General features: G+C 46.4%; 1 protein-coding gene across 5 annotated transcripts in view; it reads left to right on the top strand.

Annotated features, from left to right (window-relative positions):
- Window positions 1-18,100, top strand: part of CACNA1C (calcium voltage-gated channel subunit alpha1 C) — a 482,397-nt gene that overhangs the window by 448,822 nt on the left and 15,475 nt on the right. For 4 of the 5 annotated variants that reach the window (XM_061444716.1, XM_061444713.1, XM_061444712.1 and 1 more), the window contains 8 exons: window positions 1,247-1,279; window positions 4,268-4,396; window positions 8,226-8,291; window positions 11,413-11,504; window positions 12,300-12,465; window positions 13,338-13,465; window positions 15,125-15,221; window positions 16,830-16,932. In XM_061444716.1, coding sequence (XP_061300700.1) covers window positions 1,247-1,279; window positions 4,268-4,396; window positions 8,226-8,291; window positions 11,413-11,504; window positions 12,300-12,465; window positions 13,338-13,465; window positions 15,125-15,221; window positions 16,830-16,932 — 814 coding nt within the window. The remainder of the gene's footprint in view (window positions 1-1,246; window positions 1,280-4,267; window positions 4,397-8,225; window positions 8,292-11,412; window positions 11,505-12,299; window positions 12,466-13,337; window positions 13,466-15,124; window positions 15,222-16,829; window positions 16,933-18,100) is intronic. The other variant, XM_061444714.1, reaches the window with a different exon arrangement.

Below are 18,100 nucleotides of genomic sequence, written 5' to 3'. Positions count from 1 at the left end.
TATTCAAGTCAAGTTTTGCCTGTATGTGATCTGAAAACACAAGAGCAAACACATGAAAGAGGAGGATAAAAGCAATGAAATCTGACACTACCAAACCAATGTGTTAACCCAAAAGACTGTTACACGATTAGGTGTACCTTGGGTTTTCAATTGTTCTCATTTGCCTGTATCACCAAATAGGCTGTGCATCCAAACTAGGTTTTATTTAGGTAATACAATACCCATTTTGGTTACTGCACTGTCCTTGGAGAGCAGGAGCACACTGCAGGAGCCCTCTGTGGCACTAGAGCTAAATTCTGCCATTGCAGAACAAATACGTCAGTTTCAGCTTTGCTAATGTGATCACAGGAAGTAATAACAGACAGGTTTGTCATATGGTAGAGGTTAGGCTGAACGATTATTTTGCTATTGAAATGAAGGACTCCTGATAAAGCTGGTTTTATTTAATTTTCAATTCTGCTTCTTACACCTAAGGGTATTTGCAGCCTTGGTGATTTTAGAATTGTTCTCAGTACTGGATATGGCCCCAGAAGTTAATCAAGGAACATCAGGTTGAGTGTTTGCAGCAACTAGACTCTTCCAGGCATGACCAGGGCTCAGCTCAGCTTGGCTTCCCGGGAAACATCCACTGGGTCCCTGGAGCTTTGCTGTGAGGCGGGTGAAGGTACAGAAAGATAACCAGCATTACCAACCCACTTTCCACAGCTGGTGGTGGGTGTTGTAGGGTTGCCAATTGTCGATTAGACTGTCCCAACCCAGAATTACATGTAAAGGAATGGGGATATATAAATAGCATTGCTTTAGCACTGGGGTATTATGGGCTTATAAATCAGACTGATGCACTAGAAGCTGGCTGGTCCCTGTGCAGACATGGCCTGGATCTGAGCTGGGGAGCTAAATCAGCCCTTGTATTGAACTTGACGGTAGTGACACAAGAAACATTTTAACAATATCCGTGCCTCCACTGCCTGGATACCAGGATGTCTAGCACGCAAGAGATACTAGGTGCGATCCACATGTGGTGGTAGTAGATACAGCTTCCATCAAATCCAGTGGGAGTTGGAGCCACTTCTTCCATGGCCAGCTTTGATCCTAGGGAATTAGCCCAGCCTCTTGTGCATTTCTTTCAAACTCCCATTTGCCCTCTTCTACCATTTTGTTGCTCCTGTGTTAGCCAAGACCTAGTTTACTAGGGCTCTTGATTGGAGATTTATTACAGCTTATTTCTGTCTGCCTTTCTTTAAAGCCAGCTGAACATACCCAATGCTCTTCCTCTATGGTAAGACCGAAAATACAGACCACCCTCCCAGCTTCTGTGACACTCTTTCTAACACACTCCTTTATTCTCTTCTCCGTGATCACGAGTTCTCTCTCCAAGCCCAGCCTAGTTATTTGTGCATGAAGCTGCCATGTCATGTATTGGTGTGAGTCTGGTGTTCACATGAGCTGTGAATATGCTGCACATGTGTATTTCTTGTGCATCCTGAGCTTTCCTTTGGTCAAGTTAACTGTCGTTCTGCCTTCTAATGAACCACCAAGAGAGAACTAGACCTGGTAAGATTTCTTGTTAGCAAGAACCTATGTCACTATCAATGTGATGCTGAATGAGTTTGCAATGTGACTTCATGTCCAGGCCTCCAAACTAGAAAGGATTGGGACTCTGAAGTTCCTCTGCAGGGAGATGACTCACTGTAACACTGGAGTTCGTACTTTGCATAAAAGAAGTCGTGCAGTGGTGCTCACAAACTCAGCTGCCTTGGTGTACAAGACAGTTCCCATAGCACCCCAGCAGAGCTGCAGTAACTCCAGCCTCTTGATTGATTGTCATTTTGCAGAACCTCCCTCCTCTGGCAAAGCTAAGTCTTCAGAAAGCTGGATGAAAATCAGGAGAAAGCAAGCAGGGCTACTCAAGCACCAGCTAATCTGTAGCCACCTAGTCTTAAAATGACTGTAATCTCCTGAGGCATCACTGAATGGTTTTGGCTGAGTGGTTTGATGCCAGTAAACTGCAGATGTGCGTCAGGGAGGAATTTGTTCTATTTTATCTGCTCTTTGGCCTTTGCCTACTCCATGACACTAGATAGACAGGGATAATTTTCTGCCTACAGTAGCTGCCTCTTCTCAGCAAGCAAAGTTGAAGGAATGCTGAAACCTCTGTCCAGACCCACATCCCAGAGTGCTGCCATCCAAAGGGCCAAGCTGACAAGAGCAGCAGCATGTAGAATAAGAAAATACTTTTTGGGGGGGTCTTAGGTCACAACCACAGCAGTACAGCTTGTCCACCCAACTTCTAAATTTGGATCTCAACTCTTTTTTATGTGGCATTGGAATTTACCTTCTTAGAGAAAGTGGAAGGGAGGCCATAGGACTTATGTAGGACTGGGAGAGTTGTGTGACCTTATAATTAGCCCTCTGGGACTGCAGTGTTGAGAGAATTGAATGCTATGACTTTTGGTTTCTTGGAGGCCACATTCCCTCCTTCACCTCAAAATAATTTCCTCCAATTCACTGAAGCCCCCAGCCTGTTGTCCAAGTCAGAAAATGAGAGTGATGTGAGAGGTAGGGAGCAGTCGGGCTTCTCCTTGACACAGCCTGTTCCCCTAACCTTTTTCACCTGGTTACTGCATGGGCAGCAAACAGGCAGTGAGCCTTTGCTGCAGACTGGAGGAGGCTACCCAAAACATCCACCAGTGATCCACACCACAGGTAGACAGACAAACTGCAGCTGGGGTGTAATTGTGAACTCCTGCACATAGTGCAAGCAGAGTTCACAAACACTAGCAAGCAGCTACTGACCCTGTGTACCCCCATGGCTGCCGGGGCCGACAGAGCTGAGCACTAATCTGCCCATCCTGGGTTGGAAACAGGAGCACGTACAGCGCAAAGGTACACATCCTCATCTGGTCATTTAATCCCATCTGGGCAACTCTATGCTTGGGGTTTTATCAGGAGTGGACAGGCAAGCAGCTGCTGTTTTCACTGCCTGATGACAGGAAATCCCAAGGGTCTGTTCTCTCTTGGTTTACACAGTGGTGAGTAGTTAACAGCGGGGTGATCTGCACTGTTTCTTCCTCCTAAATGTTGCTCTTTCAGTGGCATTTAGACTCAAAACTGTGGCCTTTGCAGCCTGGGTGGAGACAGAGAGGGGGTTTCTGCGCACTTTGCTCCATGGCAGGTCAAGTGGCAGGGTGACACTATTATCTCCCCCTGTGACATGAGGTCACATTCCCACAGTGCTGCTACTGGAAACCACTGGCTCCACAGGCTTCACACAGTATTTTAGGGGGTTAATGAACTGGTAAACACAGCATTTTCTGTGCCTCACTCCACTCGAGCTGGGAAGCCTCTTCACTGAGGCCCAGGTGAGCCTGCTGCCATGGCAGCACTCAGATGTTGCCTTCACACACATGGAGGCTGAGGAATGTCAGAGCTGGTCGCAAGCCCAAGGGAAAATGCGTAGGGACAAAGCAGATGCTGGGAATAAAAAACAGGCCAGAGGAAAGACTATTTTAAAATGCTGCTCCTTGAACAGTAGCAGTGAAGCCAAAATAAAATGTCTTTAGAAAAACAAAAGTCAGTGCGCAGACTGTGGGAAATACAAAGGGGTCATGAGAAATGCAAAAGGCCCGAACGCACAGCAGCAGAACAAGCAGCCATGGTCCAGCCAGCCCCCTGAAGCATGGCCACAGCAGCAGCACAGCGATAGTGAAGCTGCCAGCGGTGCCAACAGCTGAGCAGGGGACAGCTCATGCTGTGCCCCCACGGGGTTTTGCACCCCAGAGCAGACCTGGGACCTGCTACTGTTTCCCCTAGAGCAAGCAGCACATGGCTGATGCCCAGCATCAGATTCTCCAGAACTGATGGCTGGTGTGTTTGCTGGGTAAAACATCTGAGACAGATCAAAAGAGAAAGTATCTTTCTCCTCCAGTACAATGACAAAGGAGAATTGCATCTTTCCAATGTGAGGAGGAAATGTAATAGGGAGTTTTATAGCATAACATATCCTTAATCCCCAAAAGTCCAGGCAATATAAAGGGAGAGGCTGATGGCCTCAAAAGCCCCCACAGAGTAGCTCACCGCCCTGGGAGAGAGGGCAGGCTTGACCAGCCTCAGCCCATCTCTGGGGTGCCGGGGCAGTGCAAGCCCAGGGAGCGGTATCAGGACAAGGAACAGTGCAGTGAGCTCTTGGCGTAGCATCCTCTGTGGCCCAGGGCCCCCATTCCTCCTGTGCTGTTGTAACTCCTGCCTCTGTGCCAATGGCTTCCAGAACGCAGAGGAAAACTCTCGCATCTCAATCACCTTCTTCCGACTCTTCCGCGTGATGCGTCTTGTGAAGCTCCTGAGCCGAGGGGAGGGCATCCGGACGCTGCTTTGGACCTTCATCAAATCCTTCCAGGTATTCTTTCACTTATCTCTAAGTAAGACCTAATTCCTTTTTATTTCCCCTTGGTGACCTCTCGGAGAGGGATTTCACCCAAGTCCCTAAGCTCAAAGGCTGCTGGTCAGAGCTGTGTGCACCAGTGACAGGTTGCACGAATGACAGTCAAGTAAACGGGGCTTGCAGAGAATGACTGCCCGGTATGAATTCAATCTTTAAAGAATGAGTAATTACTTGAGACCTTCCTGAACAGCCTTGATAGTTCAGTTCAACTCAGTCACCACCTGCCTGCAACCCTTCAATCTCCTCTTTCTTTCTTTTTTTCTGTTTTAGCTGTATTTTATATTTGTTGTTTTAAGTGAAATGCACAGCTATGGGGAAGGCCTGGGTCTCCATTAGGTTTTATTTAAGCATTGTTCTGATGATTTCCAGTGAGTATTAGAGGTGTGTGGCCCCCATGCTTTCATCCAGAACAATTTCACCTTTTTGGCCCTGGAAAAGATGCAAAGTTATTAAACTGGTGATTTTTCCCTGGAGGCAGGTTTCATTTCAGTGATACATAAAGTGTGAGAATAGATAGGGGAAGACAAAGGAGACCAGACTGGATACGAATCATCACCTCTGGGGTAAAAGAAACACCAAGAGATAGCCATTTGCTAGAAAAACTGCTTCCATACCAGCCCCTAACCTAGCCATGTATAGAAAAATAGTAGTTACAGGTTAAACATAGCATATTCTTTCATTTTACAAGTACTTGACCTGGATTGACTGGGCCAGCACAACCTGGATGTTAGCTGGGGCAGGTCCGAAGGAAGCATCGGGGAAAGATAGCATAGGAATGCAAATGGTGGTCAAAATACGAGAAAAGATGCAGGACACACCACTGGATAAAATCACGAAAGAGTAACGTGCAACATATAAGTCTTGAAAAAGCGACCATATATCCCTCAGACTGAGCCTTTAAATGGTTGATAGCATTTGTATTGACTCAAATGGGAAAGTAGCTGATCCACATTTTAAAACTTAAACCTAACCAAATGCAACACAAGCTGGGACCAAAGCATGCAGTGCTGTGGATCAGCACAAATTCTGTCTCTGTCAGCAGAAGTTGTACGTGTACACCAGGGATCAATCTGGACCTTTTCCACTGCATCTCTCAGGTGGTCTTGGTAGCCAGACCACGAGGCTCATGCAGAGGACTCTCATTTTGCACACTCCTTGACTGCCAGAGGATCTAATATGGCACAGCACTTTTCTGACATATCCATACTACAAATGACTTTTTCCATTGCTTACACAGTTGCTAACTTCCAGGTTGTTATTTGAGCAGCTCCAGTGGGAACCGTTTTGTCTGCATGCATAGAAATGATATTCCCTTGGCATAGTTCAACCATCCCTCATGCAGGGGACAGAGTCACACTTTCCAGTTCCTGCTTCTCCCCCCCTTCGCCCTTGCCCCTCCAACCTCTTTAGCAATAGCTCACTCTTATTCTGAGCTCAGCTTGCCACAGCCCTTGGCTGCTGAGGATGAGATGGATGGGAAAGGGAGTTCCTGGTACTTCCCTCCAGTGACCTCCAGACCTCTTTGATTGGAGAGTTGCTTTTAGGCAGGGTTGTAGGGCGATGGGAGAAAGTATCAAGGGAGGCATCTTCCACAGCAGGGAGGGGGGAAGACTAAGCACTGCAAGCAAGTGCCTTTTCCATTGGAAGCTTTTAGCCATTTATAACATGGTAGTCTCTGCCCAGAGCTCCTCCTCTTGCAACTACTGGGAGGCTTCTTTGGTAGCTATGAATAGCCACTGTGCAGAGCTCTTTACTCAGCCACTCCCACTGTCAAAATCTGGGATCCCTGCAGACTCTGTCTGGCACAAGCTCTTCTCTGTGTCCTCACATGCTTCCAGGAAGCGTCTGCTCACACAGGGCAGCCGAATAAGCAATGAACTGCTGCTAGAGTTCACATCCCATTGCAACTACCACGTGGCCCATGAATGGCGCACAGTGCTTACAAGTTGGGGCACCGGTCAGAGGAGCGGGTGGTGGGAAAATGCTCAGCGGGGTTTCCTCCTGCAGAGATAGCGACAGGGCTCACGCAGGCGGGTGGGAGGAGTAGGAAGTAAGAGGGGTGCTGAGGGCAAGGCAAGGCCGTGGGAATCACAAGGACAAAGTGGTAGCCAAGGAAGGATGGAGGCAGAGGAGGACAGAGCAAGGAGAGTGGAATATGGGAGGTGCGGAGCTGAAGGAGCTGTGGGGAGTAAGGGGTAGAGATGAGTAGGAAGGTGCACCAGTGGAGAGGAATAGGCAGAGCAGAACACAGAAAGAAAGTGGAGGCCTAGAGGGCCAGGAGAGGACACTTTTCCCATCCCCATTTGAAAGACAGGCTAACTGGTAAGGTTATGCACCTCCTGTCCTATCTGGACCACAGAATGTTTGGAGCCCAGTTCGGAGCTCGTGTATCTCCACTGCATTGTGGGGTAACCATACAGATTTGTCAGACCCCATAAAACACAGAAGAATCTCCTCTTGAGCCTCAATGTGACATTCTTTCAAGAGCTGAATTTTTGCCATTTTAATATTCAGCCCTCTTTGAGATTATTTAGAATCATAGAATAGTTAGGGTTGGAAAGGACTTTAAGATCATGTAGTTCTAACCCCCCTGCCATAGGCAGGGACACCTCACGCTAAATCATATCACCCAAGGCCTTTGTCCAACCTGATCTTAAACACTGCCAGGGATGGAGCATTCACAACCTCCCTGGGCAACCCATTCCAGTGCCTCACCACCCTAACAGGAAAGAATTTCCTCCTTATATCCAGTCTAAACTTCCCCTGTTTAAGTTTTAACCCGTTACCCCTTGTCCTATCAATTTCTGCAGATTTTAGTCAAATCTCCATAGTGGACAGTGACAATTTTGCCTTGATTCTTCCTATAGGATTTAGCTCTCTTGAATTTAGGCATAAACTTAAAGTGTGTGAATAATCTTATATTTTAAAAATAATAATGTTGTAGGCTTTTTATACTTTGTGAAATGGGGTGTTGAAAATCCTGATCAGGGACTTTCCTCACATTTGAAGGATGAATGTGTCTGCCCATTGCCTCTGAAGTCTGGAAATCTCTGGTCTGAGCACTATATATTTCAAAGGCAACAGAGTAGAAAATTCCTCCTCAAAAGCCTGAGCCTGTGAGGTCCCAAGCTGTGCCCTTGATTCCTGCTAGTGGCAGACAGAGGAAACAGACAGCACTCAACACTTTGCTAGTTGTGCCGGCCACTTCCTTATGAGGCAGCTGTGCATATCAGGGCTCTGCATTTCCTCTTCAGCACCTGATCACAGACACTTAAGTGAATTGCAGACAGCATCAGAGACACCTAACACTGAACAGGGAACAAAGCTGTTGCTGCTTTACATCCTTCGGATGGTACCAGCCATTGTAGTGGAAGCCTTGAATTCGAATCTTGGCAGCTGTTGTGTTGTTTCACCAGACTAGATCCATTAAAAAACACATTGCCATTAGTGCCAGAATAATACATGTTGTGATAGTTTTCTCCTATTGGTAAGCAGCTGTAGACACTGGTTTTTCCTCTCTTTCCTTACTCCGTCAAGGGCAGGACTGACTTGAAAGCAGCAGAGCTGCATTATGACGAAGGGGAGCAGAGTCAAAGCCTGTTTGAGAGAAGGACAAGCAAATGTGGGCTTGGGGAGGCATCTAGTGGCCACTTGGCCAAATTACAGCTTCTGCTCAGTTTCCCAAAGCCAGGAGCATGGGCCAGGCTCCAGTGTGCTGGGCTCGGTGGAGACACAGTGTTCTCCCTCTTTTTCTTTTTCTTTCTTTTTTTTTTTTCATTTCTAGGCCCTCCCCTATGTGGCTCTTTTAATAGTGATGTTGTTCTTCATCTACGCCGTGATCGGGATGCAGGTAAGTGATGCTAAAGAGCTAAATTGTGTCTATCATCTCCAGTTAAAAGAGTTTTGTGAACTGACTTATAAAGTAACTAGGTCAATGTGTGGTTGTAGGGGCTTGCAAGGATGTTTTCACCCAATAAGGTAAGATGGCAGTTAACCTTGCTTGGAAAACATTGCCTGCCTCTGTACTTCCAACAGGAGCAGAACACACTCCATTTTTTGGAATAAAAAGAAGACCCATTTAATGGTAGAATGCAATATGCAAACAGTAAAAGGGCCATGACTGCCCTCCACAGTTTCAAAGGACTACACAGCAGTGGTGGCAAAGGAGATTTACTGCTCATTGGTTCAAAATAGTTGTTTCAGTGGGCTTATGGCCATGCTGCACTGAACAAACCCAAATTTTCTCTCGCATCATTTTCTCACTGACATAACGTCCACTGAGTTGTAAAGAGCAGCTTTCAATTTACACCCATGAAGGTAAACAGAGGATGAGACCAAACAAACTGACACTATGTGTTTGTGCCAGTTCTTCAGGAAGCTGCATCAATACAATACCTTATTCACTTCGCAAAAAGAACATGGGCAAAAAGAACTGGGCTGAGCATTCACCTGTGCAAGGAACTGTGGCTGCATACAGACCATTGAAGAAAGCGTGTGATACAGGCACAGTCTGTGACAGTGCCAGCCTCATTTGCTGTGCTGCTTTTCAAACTAAGCTTCACTTTCCACTCCAGTGTTAATCAAAGATCTCAGACAAGTCAGCCATCCAGGACCAGAGACCAAAGCACAGAAAGGCATGGCATAATCGCTTCCAGAGGTCTTCAGACATGACAGGCTTCTTGGTTTCACAGTGCCTACAGAATTTGTAACAGAACTCATCTGCCCTCTGTAACCTTGCTTTAATTTGTTTCCTGTTGTTATAATTACGTATTTTCATAGACTCCATTACCTTGACCCAGTTTGAAAAATAAAAGTAGTCTTTTGTTGAATTATCCCAGGTTACCTCAATTGCCCCTAGTCGTTACAGGTGTCATATAGTCTACTAGGCTCATACTGCAAACTTGCCAGTTTTACCTTCAATACCTACCTAACTCAAATGGCCAAGATCATATAGGATTACCTGTGCTATACAGGAAATCATCTGAGAGTATCGCACTAGTGTTATGCAGCTGCGCAAAGCATTAAAAATAGATTCCAAGCACCCATGCAGATAGGGTCTACAATGATGAGGGCACTGCCAGGGCTAGACACTTTATTCTGTAATTCTATTCCCTTTTCTGTCTGCTAGTTCTGAGTTGGCTATTTAATGCCTGGCTTACGTTCAAGCCTCTGTTTAAATCATCTCAGCAGCCTAGGATAGTACATCTGTCTTTCACATTGATCTAGATTACTAGATCGCTTCCTGCCCTCCTGTCTTCCAGTGAGAAAACCACTTTTCTCATCTCCCCTCTTTGCTTAGAGCCCACAGACCTGTTATCACCACTTGTTTGTCCAAATGGCATCTCAGATGTTCTGTGTGCTGTTCTCTTGAACCTGCTGACACAGAGAGTTTCCTCACATACAGGGACACGTAGGAAGGAAAATCCTTCCTCACTCCATTAAGCAGCTACCTGGGAAGACTAGATGTACAAGCTCTGATGAAAATATAAGGATTTCCCACATAAAGGAGACCTATCACTTTATCTCAGCTGCTGCCCTTACTTGAAGCATTAACAATTTTCAAGCTTTGCTACCTAATGTGCTCAAATGGAAAAACCCAAATTGATGCTGATGGATGAAGCCACTCATATCATGGCCCAGGATGCACAGACTGGAGAGGCCATGGGAGAGGAACTTCTACCTACAGCTTCTCATAGGTGCCTAATGCAAAGTGCTTGTAGCAGCTGCCACCAGTGCCTTGTGTATGGGGGGAGCTGCAGGTTCAAAAGGAAAATCGGACTTCCAGCATGGGAAATTCCCTTGCCTACACTTGCCTGAAATGAAAAATATGGGCTGCCTCAGCTCAAACAGCCTCTGAGCGTTCAAACTGTCCTCCTGCTCCTCCTCATTGCAGCTGGGGCAGGGGAAGGCCCACACATCCATAAGGAACCCCTGCAGAAAACATGTGATATGCGAACCCTCCTTCCCATCTGCCGAGGCCTCCCCACCGTTGTCCCTGCTTCTCTCCATGTCGTCGTTCCTCTTGGGGTGTTAATTATCAGTTACATTTGCTGGAAAAGGAGCTCCGTGTTCTCTCAGAGCTGCTCTGTTCTCGCTGCTTGTTTCGGCTTCAAGATTACAGCTCTCAGTCCTTGAGATCTCTGTCACGTTGCTATTGATGGGGAATAAACAGTCCTGACTGACTATGCTATGCAGAGACCTTTCCGCCAAGCAGGGCTTGTTAAGCCCTCAGTCCTGGTGCCCAAAAGTATCAAAGCTATGTAAGACTTTTCCAAAGAAGCCTGAAACTGCCCTGCACTGGGAACTTCACACCGGAGGGCAGGCTCCTAAAAAGGTTTGCTCGTGGCTGCAGACTTCATGCTGCGGCTGGATCAGATAGTTGGTGCAGTTGGTGCAGGTTGGTTGGGCATGGAAGGAAGCTGTAATCCATCCTTTCCTGGGCAAATCTAGGTACCATCTTCACACTGCTGCATTTTGGGGAAGAGGGGGTGATGTGAAACAAAGGAGGCTACTAGACAGGCAGGCAGGATGATCTCCAGATCCAAGGCAATGTTTACACTGTTTTGGGGAGATCCAGGGCACCCCACAGAGCTGCTCATCTTTTGCTACCATTTCCTCCTGGTGAAGACATAAACTTTTTCTTCTTTGTTACTGATTTCTTTCATCTGGACCCTCTCCACATATGAGTACCTGTTAAAACAAGGCCCCATATCACGTATTTGTAGTGTATGAAATGAAGAAGTCTTGTTTTAACAGAATATGCCTCTTGTTACAAAATGAGTGCTTTTCCAGCAATAAAGCGCAAGCAAGGGGAGCAGCAGCAAATACGAAAGACCTGTGGAAATGTTTTTTCTAAGAGAAGAGCAGGTTCTGTTAACTGTCAGGGCCAGGGTGGGGCCAAGAGCTGCAGGTGACAAGAGGTTTGGGTGGTTTTGCAGGACTAATCTGTAAAGACCTCTGCTTTCTGCCAGGTGTTTGGTAAAATTGCGCTGAACGATACCACAGAAATCAACCGCAACAACAACTTCCAGACCTTCCCCCAGGCAGTGCTGCTCCTTTTCAGGTGGGTGTCTGACAGCTCTGGGTTGTGTCAGCATGGGAGCATGATTGCTCTGCTCTTGGGCACAGCTTATCTCCTTCTACCGTGTCATGCTCATGAGGTGAGTAGCAACATGTTGTCCCTCAGCAGAGGAGCCTAGGAGCTGTGTCTGATGACAGGACCAGCCCCTTAAGCCCTGTACACTGGCCTGCACTCAGTGCTGGGAGGGCGGCAAGTCCTCCTGCTTGAGAAGTAGCCAGTTTTCAGTGCTATCAAATGTTGGTATGCATCACAAACTCCTCCTTTCATTCAAATCCAGCCAGTATGACTTCCAGCTTATTTTAGCAGGGAAACGGGCATGAACTCCCACTCATGCTTTGGCATGGGCATGTCCTGCTCAGCTTAGCACATTATCCTGCTCCACCTGTGGCCAGGTGTGCCAGGGTCAGGGAAGGGTGCTGACAGGGCGGGGAGATGGCACAAATTCATCACCATCTCCTTGTTTTCAGGGGTATTTTTCATGCAATCCATAGACATGTCACACACATCTCAATGACTCTGGCTGGTTGAAGCACAACAGCCCCATACCCAGACTGGCCAAAGCCATTTAGAAACAACACACAGATGATGGCAACAAAGCCAAAAAGAGGGTATGCCAGTGTATGTCAAAGCCCAGCCATCAGCCCAACTTGTTCTTGATTGACCTCAGTGGCAAAATTTCCATAAATATTCATGGGAGCAGAAGCAGGTTGCTTAATGTGCCAGTCCCTCTCACATTGAAGGTCACTGCTGTCTTCTCTTGCCCTTTGCTGTGCCCAGGTGTGCCACCGGAGAGGCCTGGCAGGAAATCATGCTGGCATGTCTCCCGGATAAGAAGTGTGACCCAGAGTCAGAGCCAGCCAACTCCACTGAAGCCGATCACTCCTGTGGCAGCAGCTTTGCCGTCTTCTATTTCATAAGCTTCTACATGCTCTGTGCCTTCCTGGTGAGTCTGCTCCAGCAACTGAAACCTGTCCTCTCTCAGACTGTGCACAGTAGAAGAATGATCTCAAGGAGGGAAAATCTCCCTGTGGGGTCTTTCCCACCCTTTAAGTGACAACACCCCCCTTGGTCTCTGCCATTTCTGCCTCCCTCCCGCTCTGTGGGATGCTCTGCTTCCAAACCAAATCCTTTGTGCGCGGCAAAGGATCTTCCCCCCTCCTCCTCAATGAGAAAACCAAATTAGCGTGATGTGGGCTGTGCTGAGGCTAGCAACGCCTCAGCCACACTTCCCACCTTCCCTCCTACCTTCCTTCTGGCTGCTGAGCAGGTTTCTTTCCTCCCCTGCCAGCAGCAATGACTGTGAGAATACACATATCCCACTTGCATCTGCTCCATGTTGGCAATGCAGCATTGCTCAGAGCAACAGCACATGCTCTGCAGCTGGCATCAGTGCGCAAAACTCTCCCAGTGAACAGCAGCACCATTTGAAAAGTTCTGGTCTTGGGCCAGAAGAAAGGGCTTTTATCTCAGCCCCACTGCCTTTAGAGGGTAAATCCCAGGTTCTCACACCACTACCCCGTTCTGCTGGGCAAAGACACAGGTAAACAAAAAGCCATCACACCATGTCCAAGCATTCAGCAAATTTGGGCCTCATGCATTTAGTAGGGAAGAGAAAAATGTGACCAGCTGAGGATATCCCACATCTGGGGTCTTCCCATTTAAACTGAGGGGCTGGCATATGGGGGAACAGAGAACCCACCCACAATGGCTTCCTAGTTTCATGAGTCCAAACACAGCCCTTAAACAGAGAACACAGTAAAGTCTACGGTTTGCTACCTGTTTCATCCATCAAGTCATCTCTGTCCTTGTTTGCAGATCATCAATCTTTTTGTAGCTGTTATAATGGATAACTTTGATTACCTGACACGGGACTGGTCCATTTTAGGACCACACCACTTGGATGAGTTTAAAAGGATCTGGGCAGAGTATGACCCTGAAGCCAAGTAAGTAACCCAGCCTGGATATCAGAACTCCTCAGGAGAACAGGCCCATTATTTTCTGTTCTCTAGACCCAGTGCAGTAAGTGCCATGTTCCTCCTGCAGGAACAGTTCTTTTTCTGAAAAGAATCCTAAAACAGGTACCTCCTTAGGATATTGCTGGCAACTCCATGAACAAGCTGCGCAAGGATACACACAGAAATCTCAGTGTTATGTGGCAGGACATTGCTTCACTTTCAGTCAGGGGGAGATATAGAGGGAAGGAGGGCATATAGAGGGATGGGACAGCAGGAGACTGAGCAGAGGAGATTAGAGAGTGGGGTTATTATTGCATATGTTTGGGATATTGAGCTGTGACTCTTCTATTTGACTTCCTACCCACAGTAGAGCTGCTGTGCTTAAATCTCCGTTTTGTCATATAGGCCCATCACAACCTGTATCTTCACATGGCTGCGGTACATTGTCTGCGGGGTTATTCACATCAGCAAACTTGCAGGGATTTAAAGTTACACAAGAACAACTCACACGAGGGCTTAACTGACATTCGGTATTATATGCTCTGTTTAACACATGCTTAGGCTTAAAGTGCATTTAGATCCCTGTGGCATTACAGTACAGTTGACAACTGTAATTGCAAAGCCCCTTTCATTATGTAAAAACTGTGAAAGAGATCCTGGCATGAACTAAAAGCAGATCTCTTTAGGAACATAGTGTCAAGATAAATTTGGGCTCAGGTTCTGCAATATGTGAGGCCATGTCACATTATCAGGGTGATACATAAATTGAAACCCTTCTTCCCATCCATGGTGACTTCCCAGAGAGACTTTTAATATGGATAGGGGATAAGCACAGAATTCTAATAAATATACTGTTTGCTAACAAAACAGATGCTGCTATTTGTGCTTGTTTGAAGGCAAAACTGCAGGGACTGAAGCCATATAATAGATAGCCGCTCAGTCCAGATGACATCATGTTCCTTCACATCTATAAATGGGAAGCTCTTTTTTCCCTCTTTCCCATCCATGTCCCAGGCTTGGAGCCCCACCTTTGGCCCTGGTTGCTCTCCTCCCTCCATGGGAGAATTCTTCTTTTGAGATGCCATTTACAGAACTTAAAAGAAACTCAACTGCTGCTGTGGAGGAAGTTTAGCACTTTGTTTTGCACTATCTCCAGTGACAGCCCAAAGCATAAACGAGTATCAAAAGAGAGCAGCTTGGAGCTATTTATATGGGAGGTAAAGCACCAGAAAAAAAGAGATCCTGTGCTCCTCTGTGCCTGCTATATCCCTAAGACCAACATGTAAATAAACAGCCATAGATTTTGATCAGGTCAGTGGTGGCAGGACAACCCCAAATTGTCTGTTCATGCACTAAGAAACTGCAGCATTCAAAACACTGAAGTCCATTCTTGCAAGTACCGATTCATGTATGACTGACAGCTGGGTTTTCTGTACTAGTAGGAGTTATACAAGTGCTGGGCAATTCCTAAGGAATGCACACTGCAAGAAGCCAGACATAATACTTTAAGCTATGCCCAAGCTAAAGGAGTGGCAGTGTGGAGCTGAAAAGATCTAGTGATACTTCTAGCTTCTTCCACACTCTGCAGGCGGATCAGCAGCTCACCCTGTGGTAAGGATGAGACCCTCACTGTGCTTTCTTCTTTAGGGGACGGATCAAACATTTGGATGTGGTGACGCTGCTTCGACGGATTCAGCCACCCCTGGGCTTTGGGAAGCTCTGCCCTCACCGAGTGGCTTGCAAAGTAAGGCACGCAGCAGCTTGGGGAAGGCTGGGAGGGACAGCAGCTAAATAGCCGGTGGCGGCATTTTTATAGCTAACCCTGCTGCTCAGCCTGGGTGCCTCCCAGTCTACTGCCCATCTGGGCTGGAGGGTCACCAGCAGGCAGGTTTTCTGCTAATCAGAGACATCAGCACACTGCCAACCCTCTCTAGCTAAGAAAGAGCATTCATGCTAACCACAGCTCTCAAATATCAAGCACTGAATCAACCACACATGTTTGTGGTATCAAACACACATCCCAAGACAGATCAGGGCAGACAGAAATAACAGGGCAAGTAAAAATATCTCTGAGATTTTCCTTTTGACTAAGCAGTGCACCAAAAACCTAGTGCTGTATCTCATTCTTGCTTAAATAACTGAGATATTAAACAGCACAGTGAGCATGGTATTAAAATGCATGAGGGTAAGGACAGATTTTCGGTGAAAATCACGTGTTTCTTTAGTTGCAAGACTCCATCTCTGAAAAAGGACTCTCTCCAGTGAATAATGACATGTTTATAACCTTTACTTGAAGATCTTTGCTCATCTCCTTGCAAGTCCCAGAGTTCATATGTGACACTTGCAATTGCTCTTTATTTTAGTGCCAGAGCAAAACACAAAGCCTGGGGCCTGTACACAGAAATATGTGACTTCTGTGGTCTGTTTCCAATCCCTTTCAATCTGCTGTCAAGCAGCTGTTTGTTGTCTCGATCTGGTTTAAACCCCCGTGACTGTGATTGCAGTGGTAGTGATGGGGAATGACACTCTTTCCTCCAGTTTGGTATTGAACCAGGCCTGTTGCATGAAAGTGGCAGAAGAAACAGCTCAAACAAAATCAACCCCTGAAAGCATACATTCAAACCAAGTCCCTGATGTCTCTTACCTCCTGAGAGATGGAAGATCTGGTGACTCTGCTACATCTGCCTCAGACATATGTTGTCAGTCTCACTAAAATTCACCCTGCAGCTGCAACAGTACTCAGCACTCTCTGTCCTACATGGCTTTACAGAATTATTCCAGGGCAGCCACAGCCTTATTTTAGAGGGAGACAGGGAATAGTTGGATAAAGCAGAACAGCTTTCAGGTTTGGCTAATTCCCTTTCTTTCAAGCCTGTCACCTGAAAGAAAGATTCTTCCTCTCTGTTTATATACATTTGAACCAGGCACAGCTTTAGTGCAGGCAGCTTTGCAAGTGCATTATGAGGTATGAAGAAATCAATTTGCTCCTCATAAGAAAACAAGGTGTCATTTAAAAGCCAAATAGTTTGGCGACTAGAACAAATCTCTCTGTAATACACTGTGGGCAAATGCCCACTGGCTAGCAGGGAAAAGGAAGGCTAGAAAGTGATAGCCACGCTGAAGAAAATGGAATATCTAGCAATGAGAGAGGGACTCCAGGACAAAAACTCCATGGTTGGGACCATTGGTGGATGTGACAAATACTTTTGTAATTGTGTAATTAAATCCACAGGCCATGGATGCTCACATAAGAAGGGTGGTGCGTCTGGAGGGCATCATGAGGGCATAAGGAAGAGCGTTCTTCAGTCTGTCTGTTGGCAGTGTGATTGTTCTCTTTCTCCTTACTCCACAGCGCCTTGTTTCCATGAATATGCCACTGAACAGTGATGGGACTGTCATGTTCAATGCCACTCTCTTTGCATTGGTCAGAACAGCACTGAGGATCAAGACAGAAGGTAAGAATCTTGCTGACTGCAAAGGTACGAAGGTAGCCGAGTGGTGTTCACATAAAAGTGTGCTGAGCTGGAATGCAACAATAAGAACATCTTGTGTAAAATGATCCCAGTTACTCACATGCAGCACACAGTACAAAAAACAATGTAAAGATGTTTGGAGGAATATCTTCTAGGGAGAAAACAGTGTTCACCATTCCCTAGAAAGCTGGTGCTTCCCATGTTACCGTCTCGGATTATTGATCATGTTTTTTTACAGCGGTCTCAAAGTTAAGTTTTAGATCCATGTCTGCTCAAGCAGCAAACCACAGGAAGGAAAAAGGGCAAAGAAGTCTCCCCTTGTATAAATTAGCTGCAGACCTGGGCCACTTTTTGACTGCTGTTGCCACTGATCTTCCAATCCAAGGGAGGCAAAAGAGGTTGGACTCAAGGGTCTCACCTCCCTAAAACTCCTCATGTGCTTCCATTAGCATGAGTTAACATCACACTGTAGTGACAGTGATGTTGTAGGCCTAAAGACAGATGAGAAGCAAAGGGGCTGTTAATAGCTTTGCATAGACCAGCAGGTGTAGTTTAGGAAAGCAGACAAGATTTTGGGCTCAGCTTGTTCCCTTTGTCGCACTCTGTCACCTGCTGTAATGAAAGATATTGGTCCTGAGTCAAAACCTGGCTTCATGTATTAATGAGACACTCTAAAAGAGTGTCTAGGTCTGTGATTCACAGCTGAGCACTTCTGTCTCAGGAGTGGGTACATTTCAGGCATGGGAAGGTAGAGACCAGCAGAACCCCAGCTTACTGTGCCAGGATTATACTGACAGCTGAGCAAAAAAACCCGTGATAAAATAAAAAAAAACATATTAAGATCATGAATATCGTGCTAAACAAAGTTTGCCTGTAGCCAAAGAGGCTCTCCTGAAGAAAAAGCCAACCACAATCCCTGTAGGGCATCTTGTGGTTTATGAAACAAAGACCCAAAAAGGACTCAATTTTCTTGTCCGTCTTTGCCTCAGACTCTCAGAGTCATTGCCATTGAACTCCTGGGAAACCACCTAAAGCCTCAAAATGCTTGCTTTCTTGCCTTAGCAAGATCTTCTAAGTGATTAGTTAGGGCAGGAGTTTGGAATCAGCCATCCTGAGTCAGACTTCTGCCTTTGATGCTGTCCTCCTGTGT

The sequence above is a fragment of the Pezoporus flaviventris genome, unplaced genomic scaffold, assembly GCF_033815535.1.
Source record: "Pezoporus flaviventris isolate CSIRO_AGI_PZ_B2104156 unplaced genomic scaffold, CSIRO_AGI_Pfla_v1 ptg000002l, whole genome shotgun sequence".
Classification (NCBI taxonomy): Eukaryota; Metazoa; Chordata; class Aves; order Psittaciformes; family Psittacidae; genus Pezoporus; species Pezoporus flaviventris.
The sequence above is the reverse complement of the archived record's forward strand: the minus strand, read 5'-3'. Positions and strand labels throughout refer to the sequence as shown.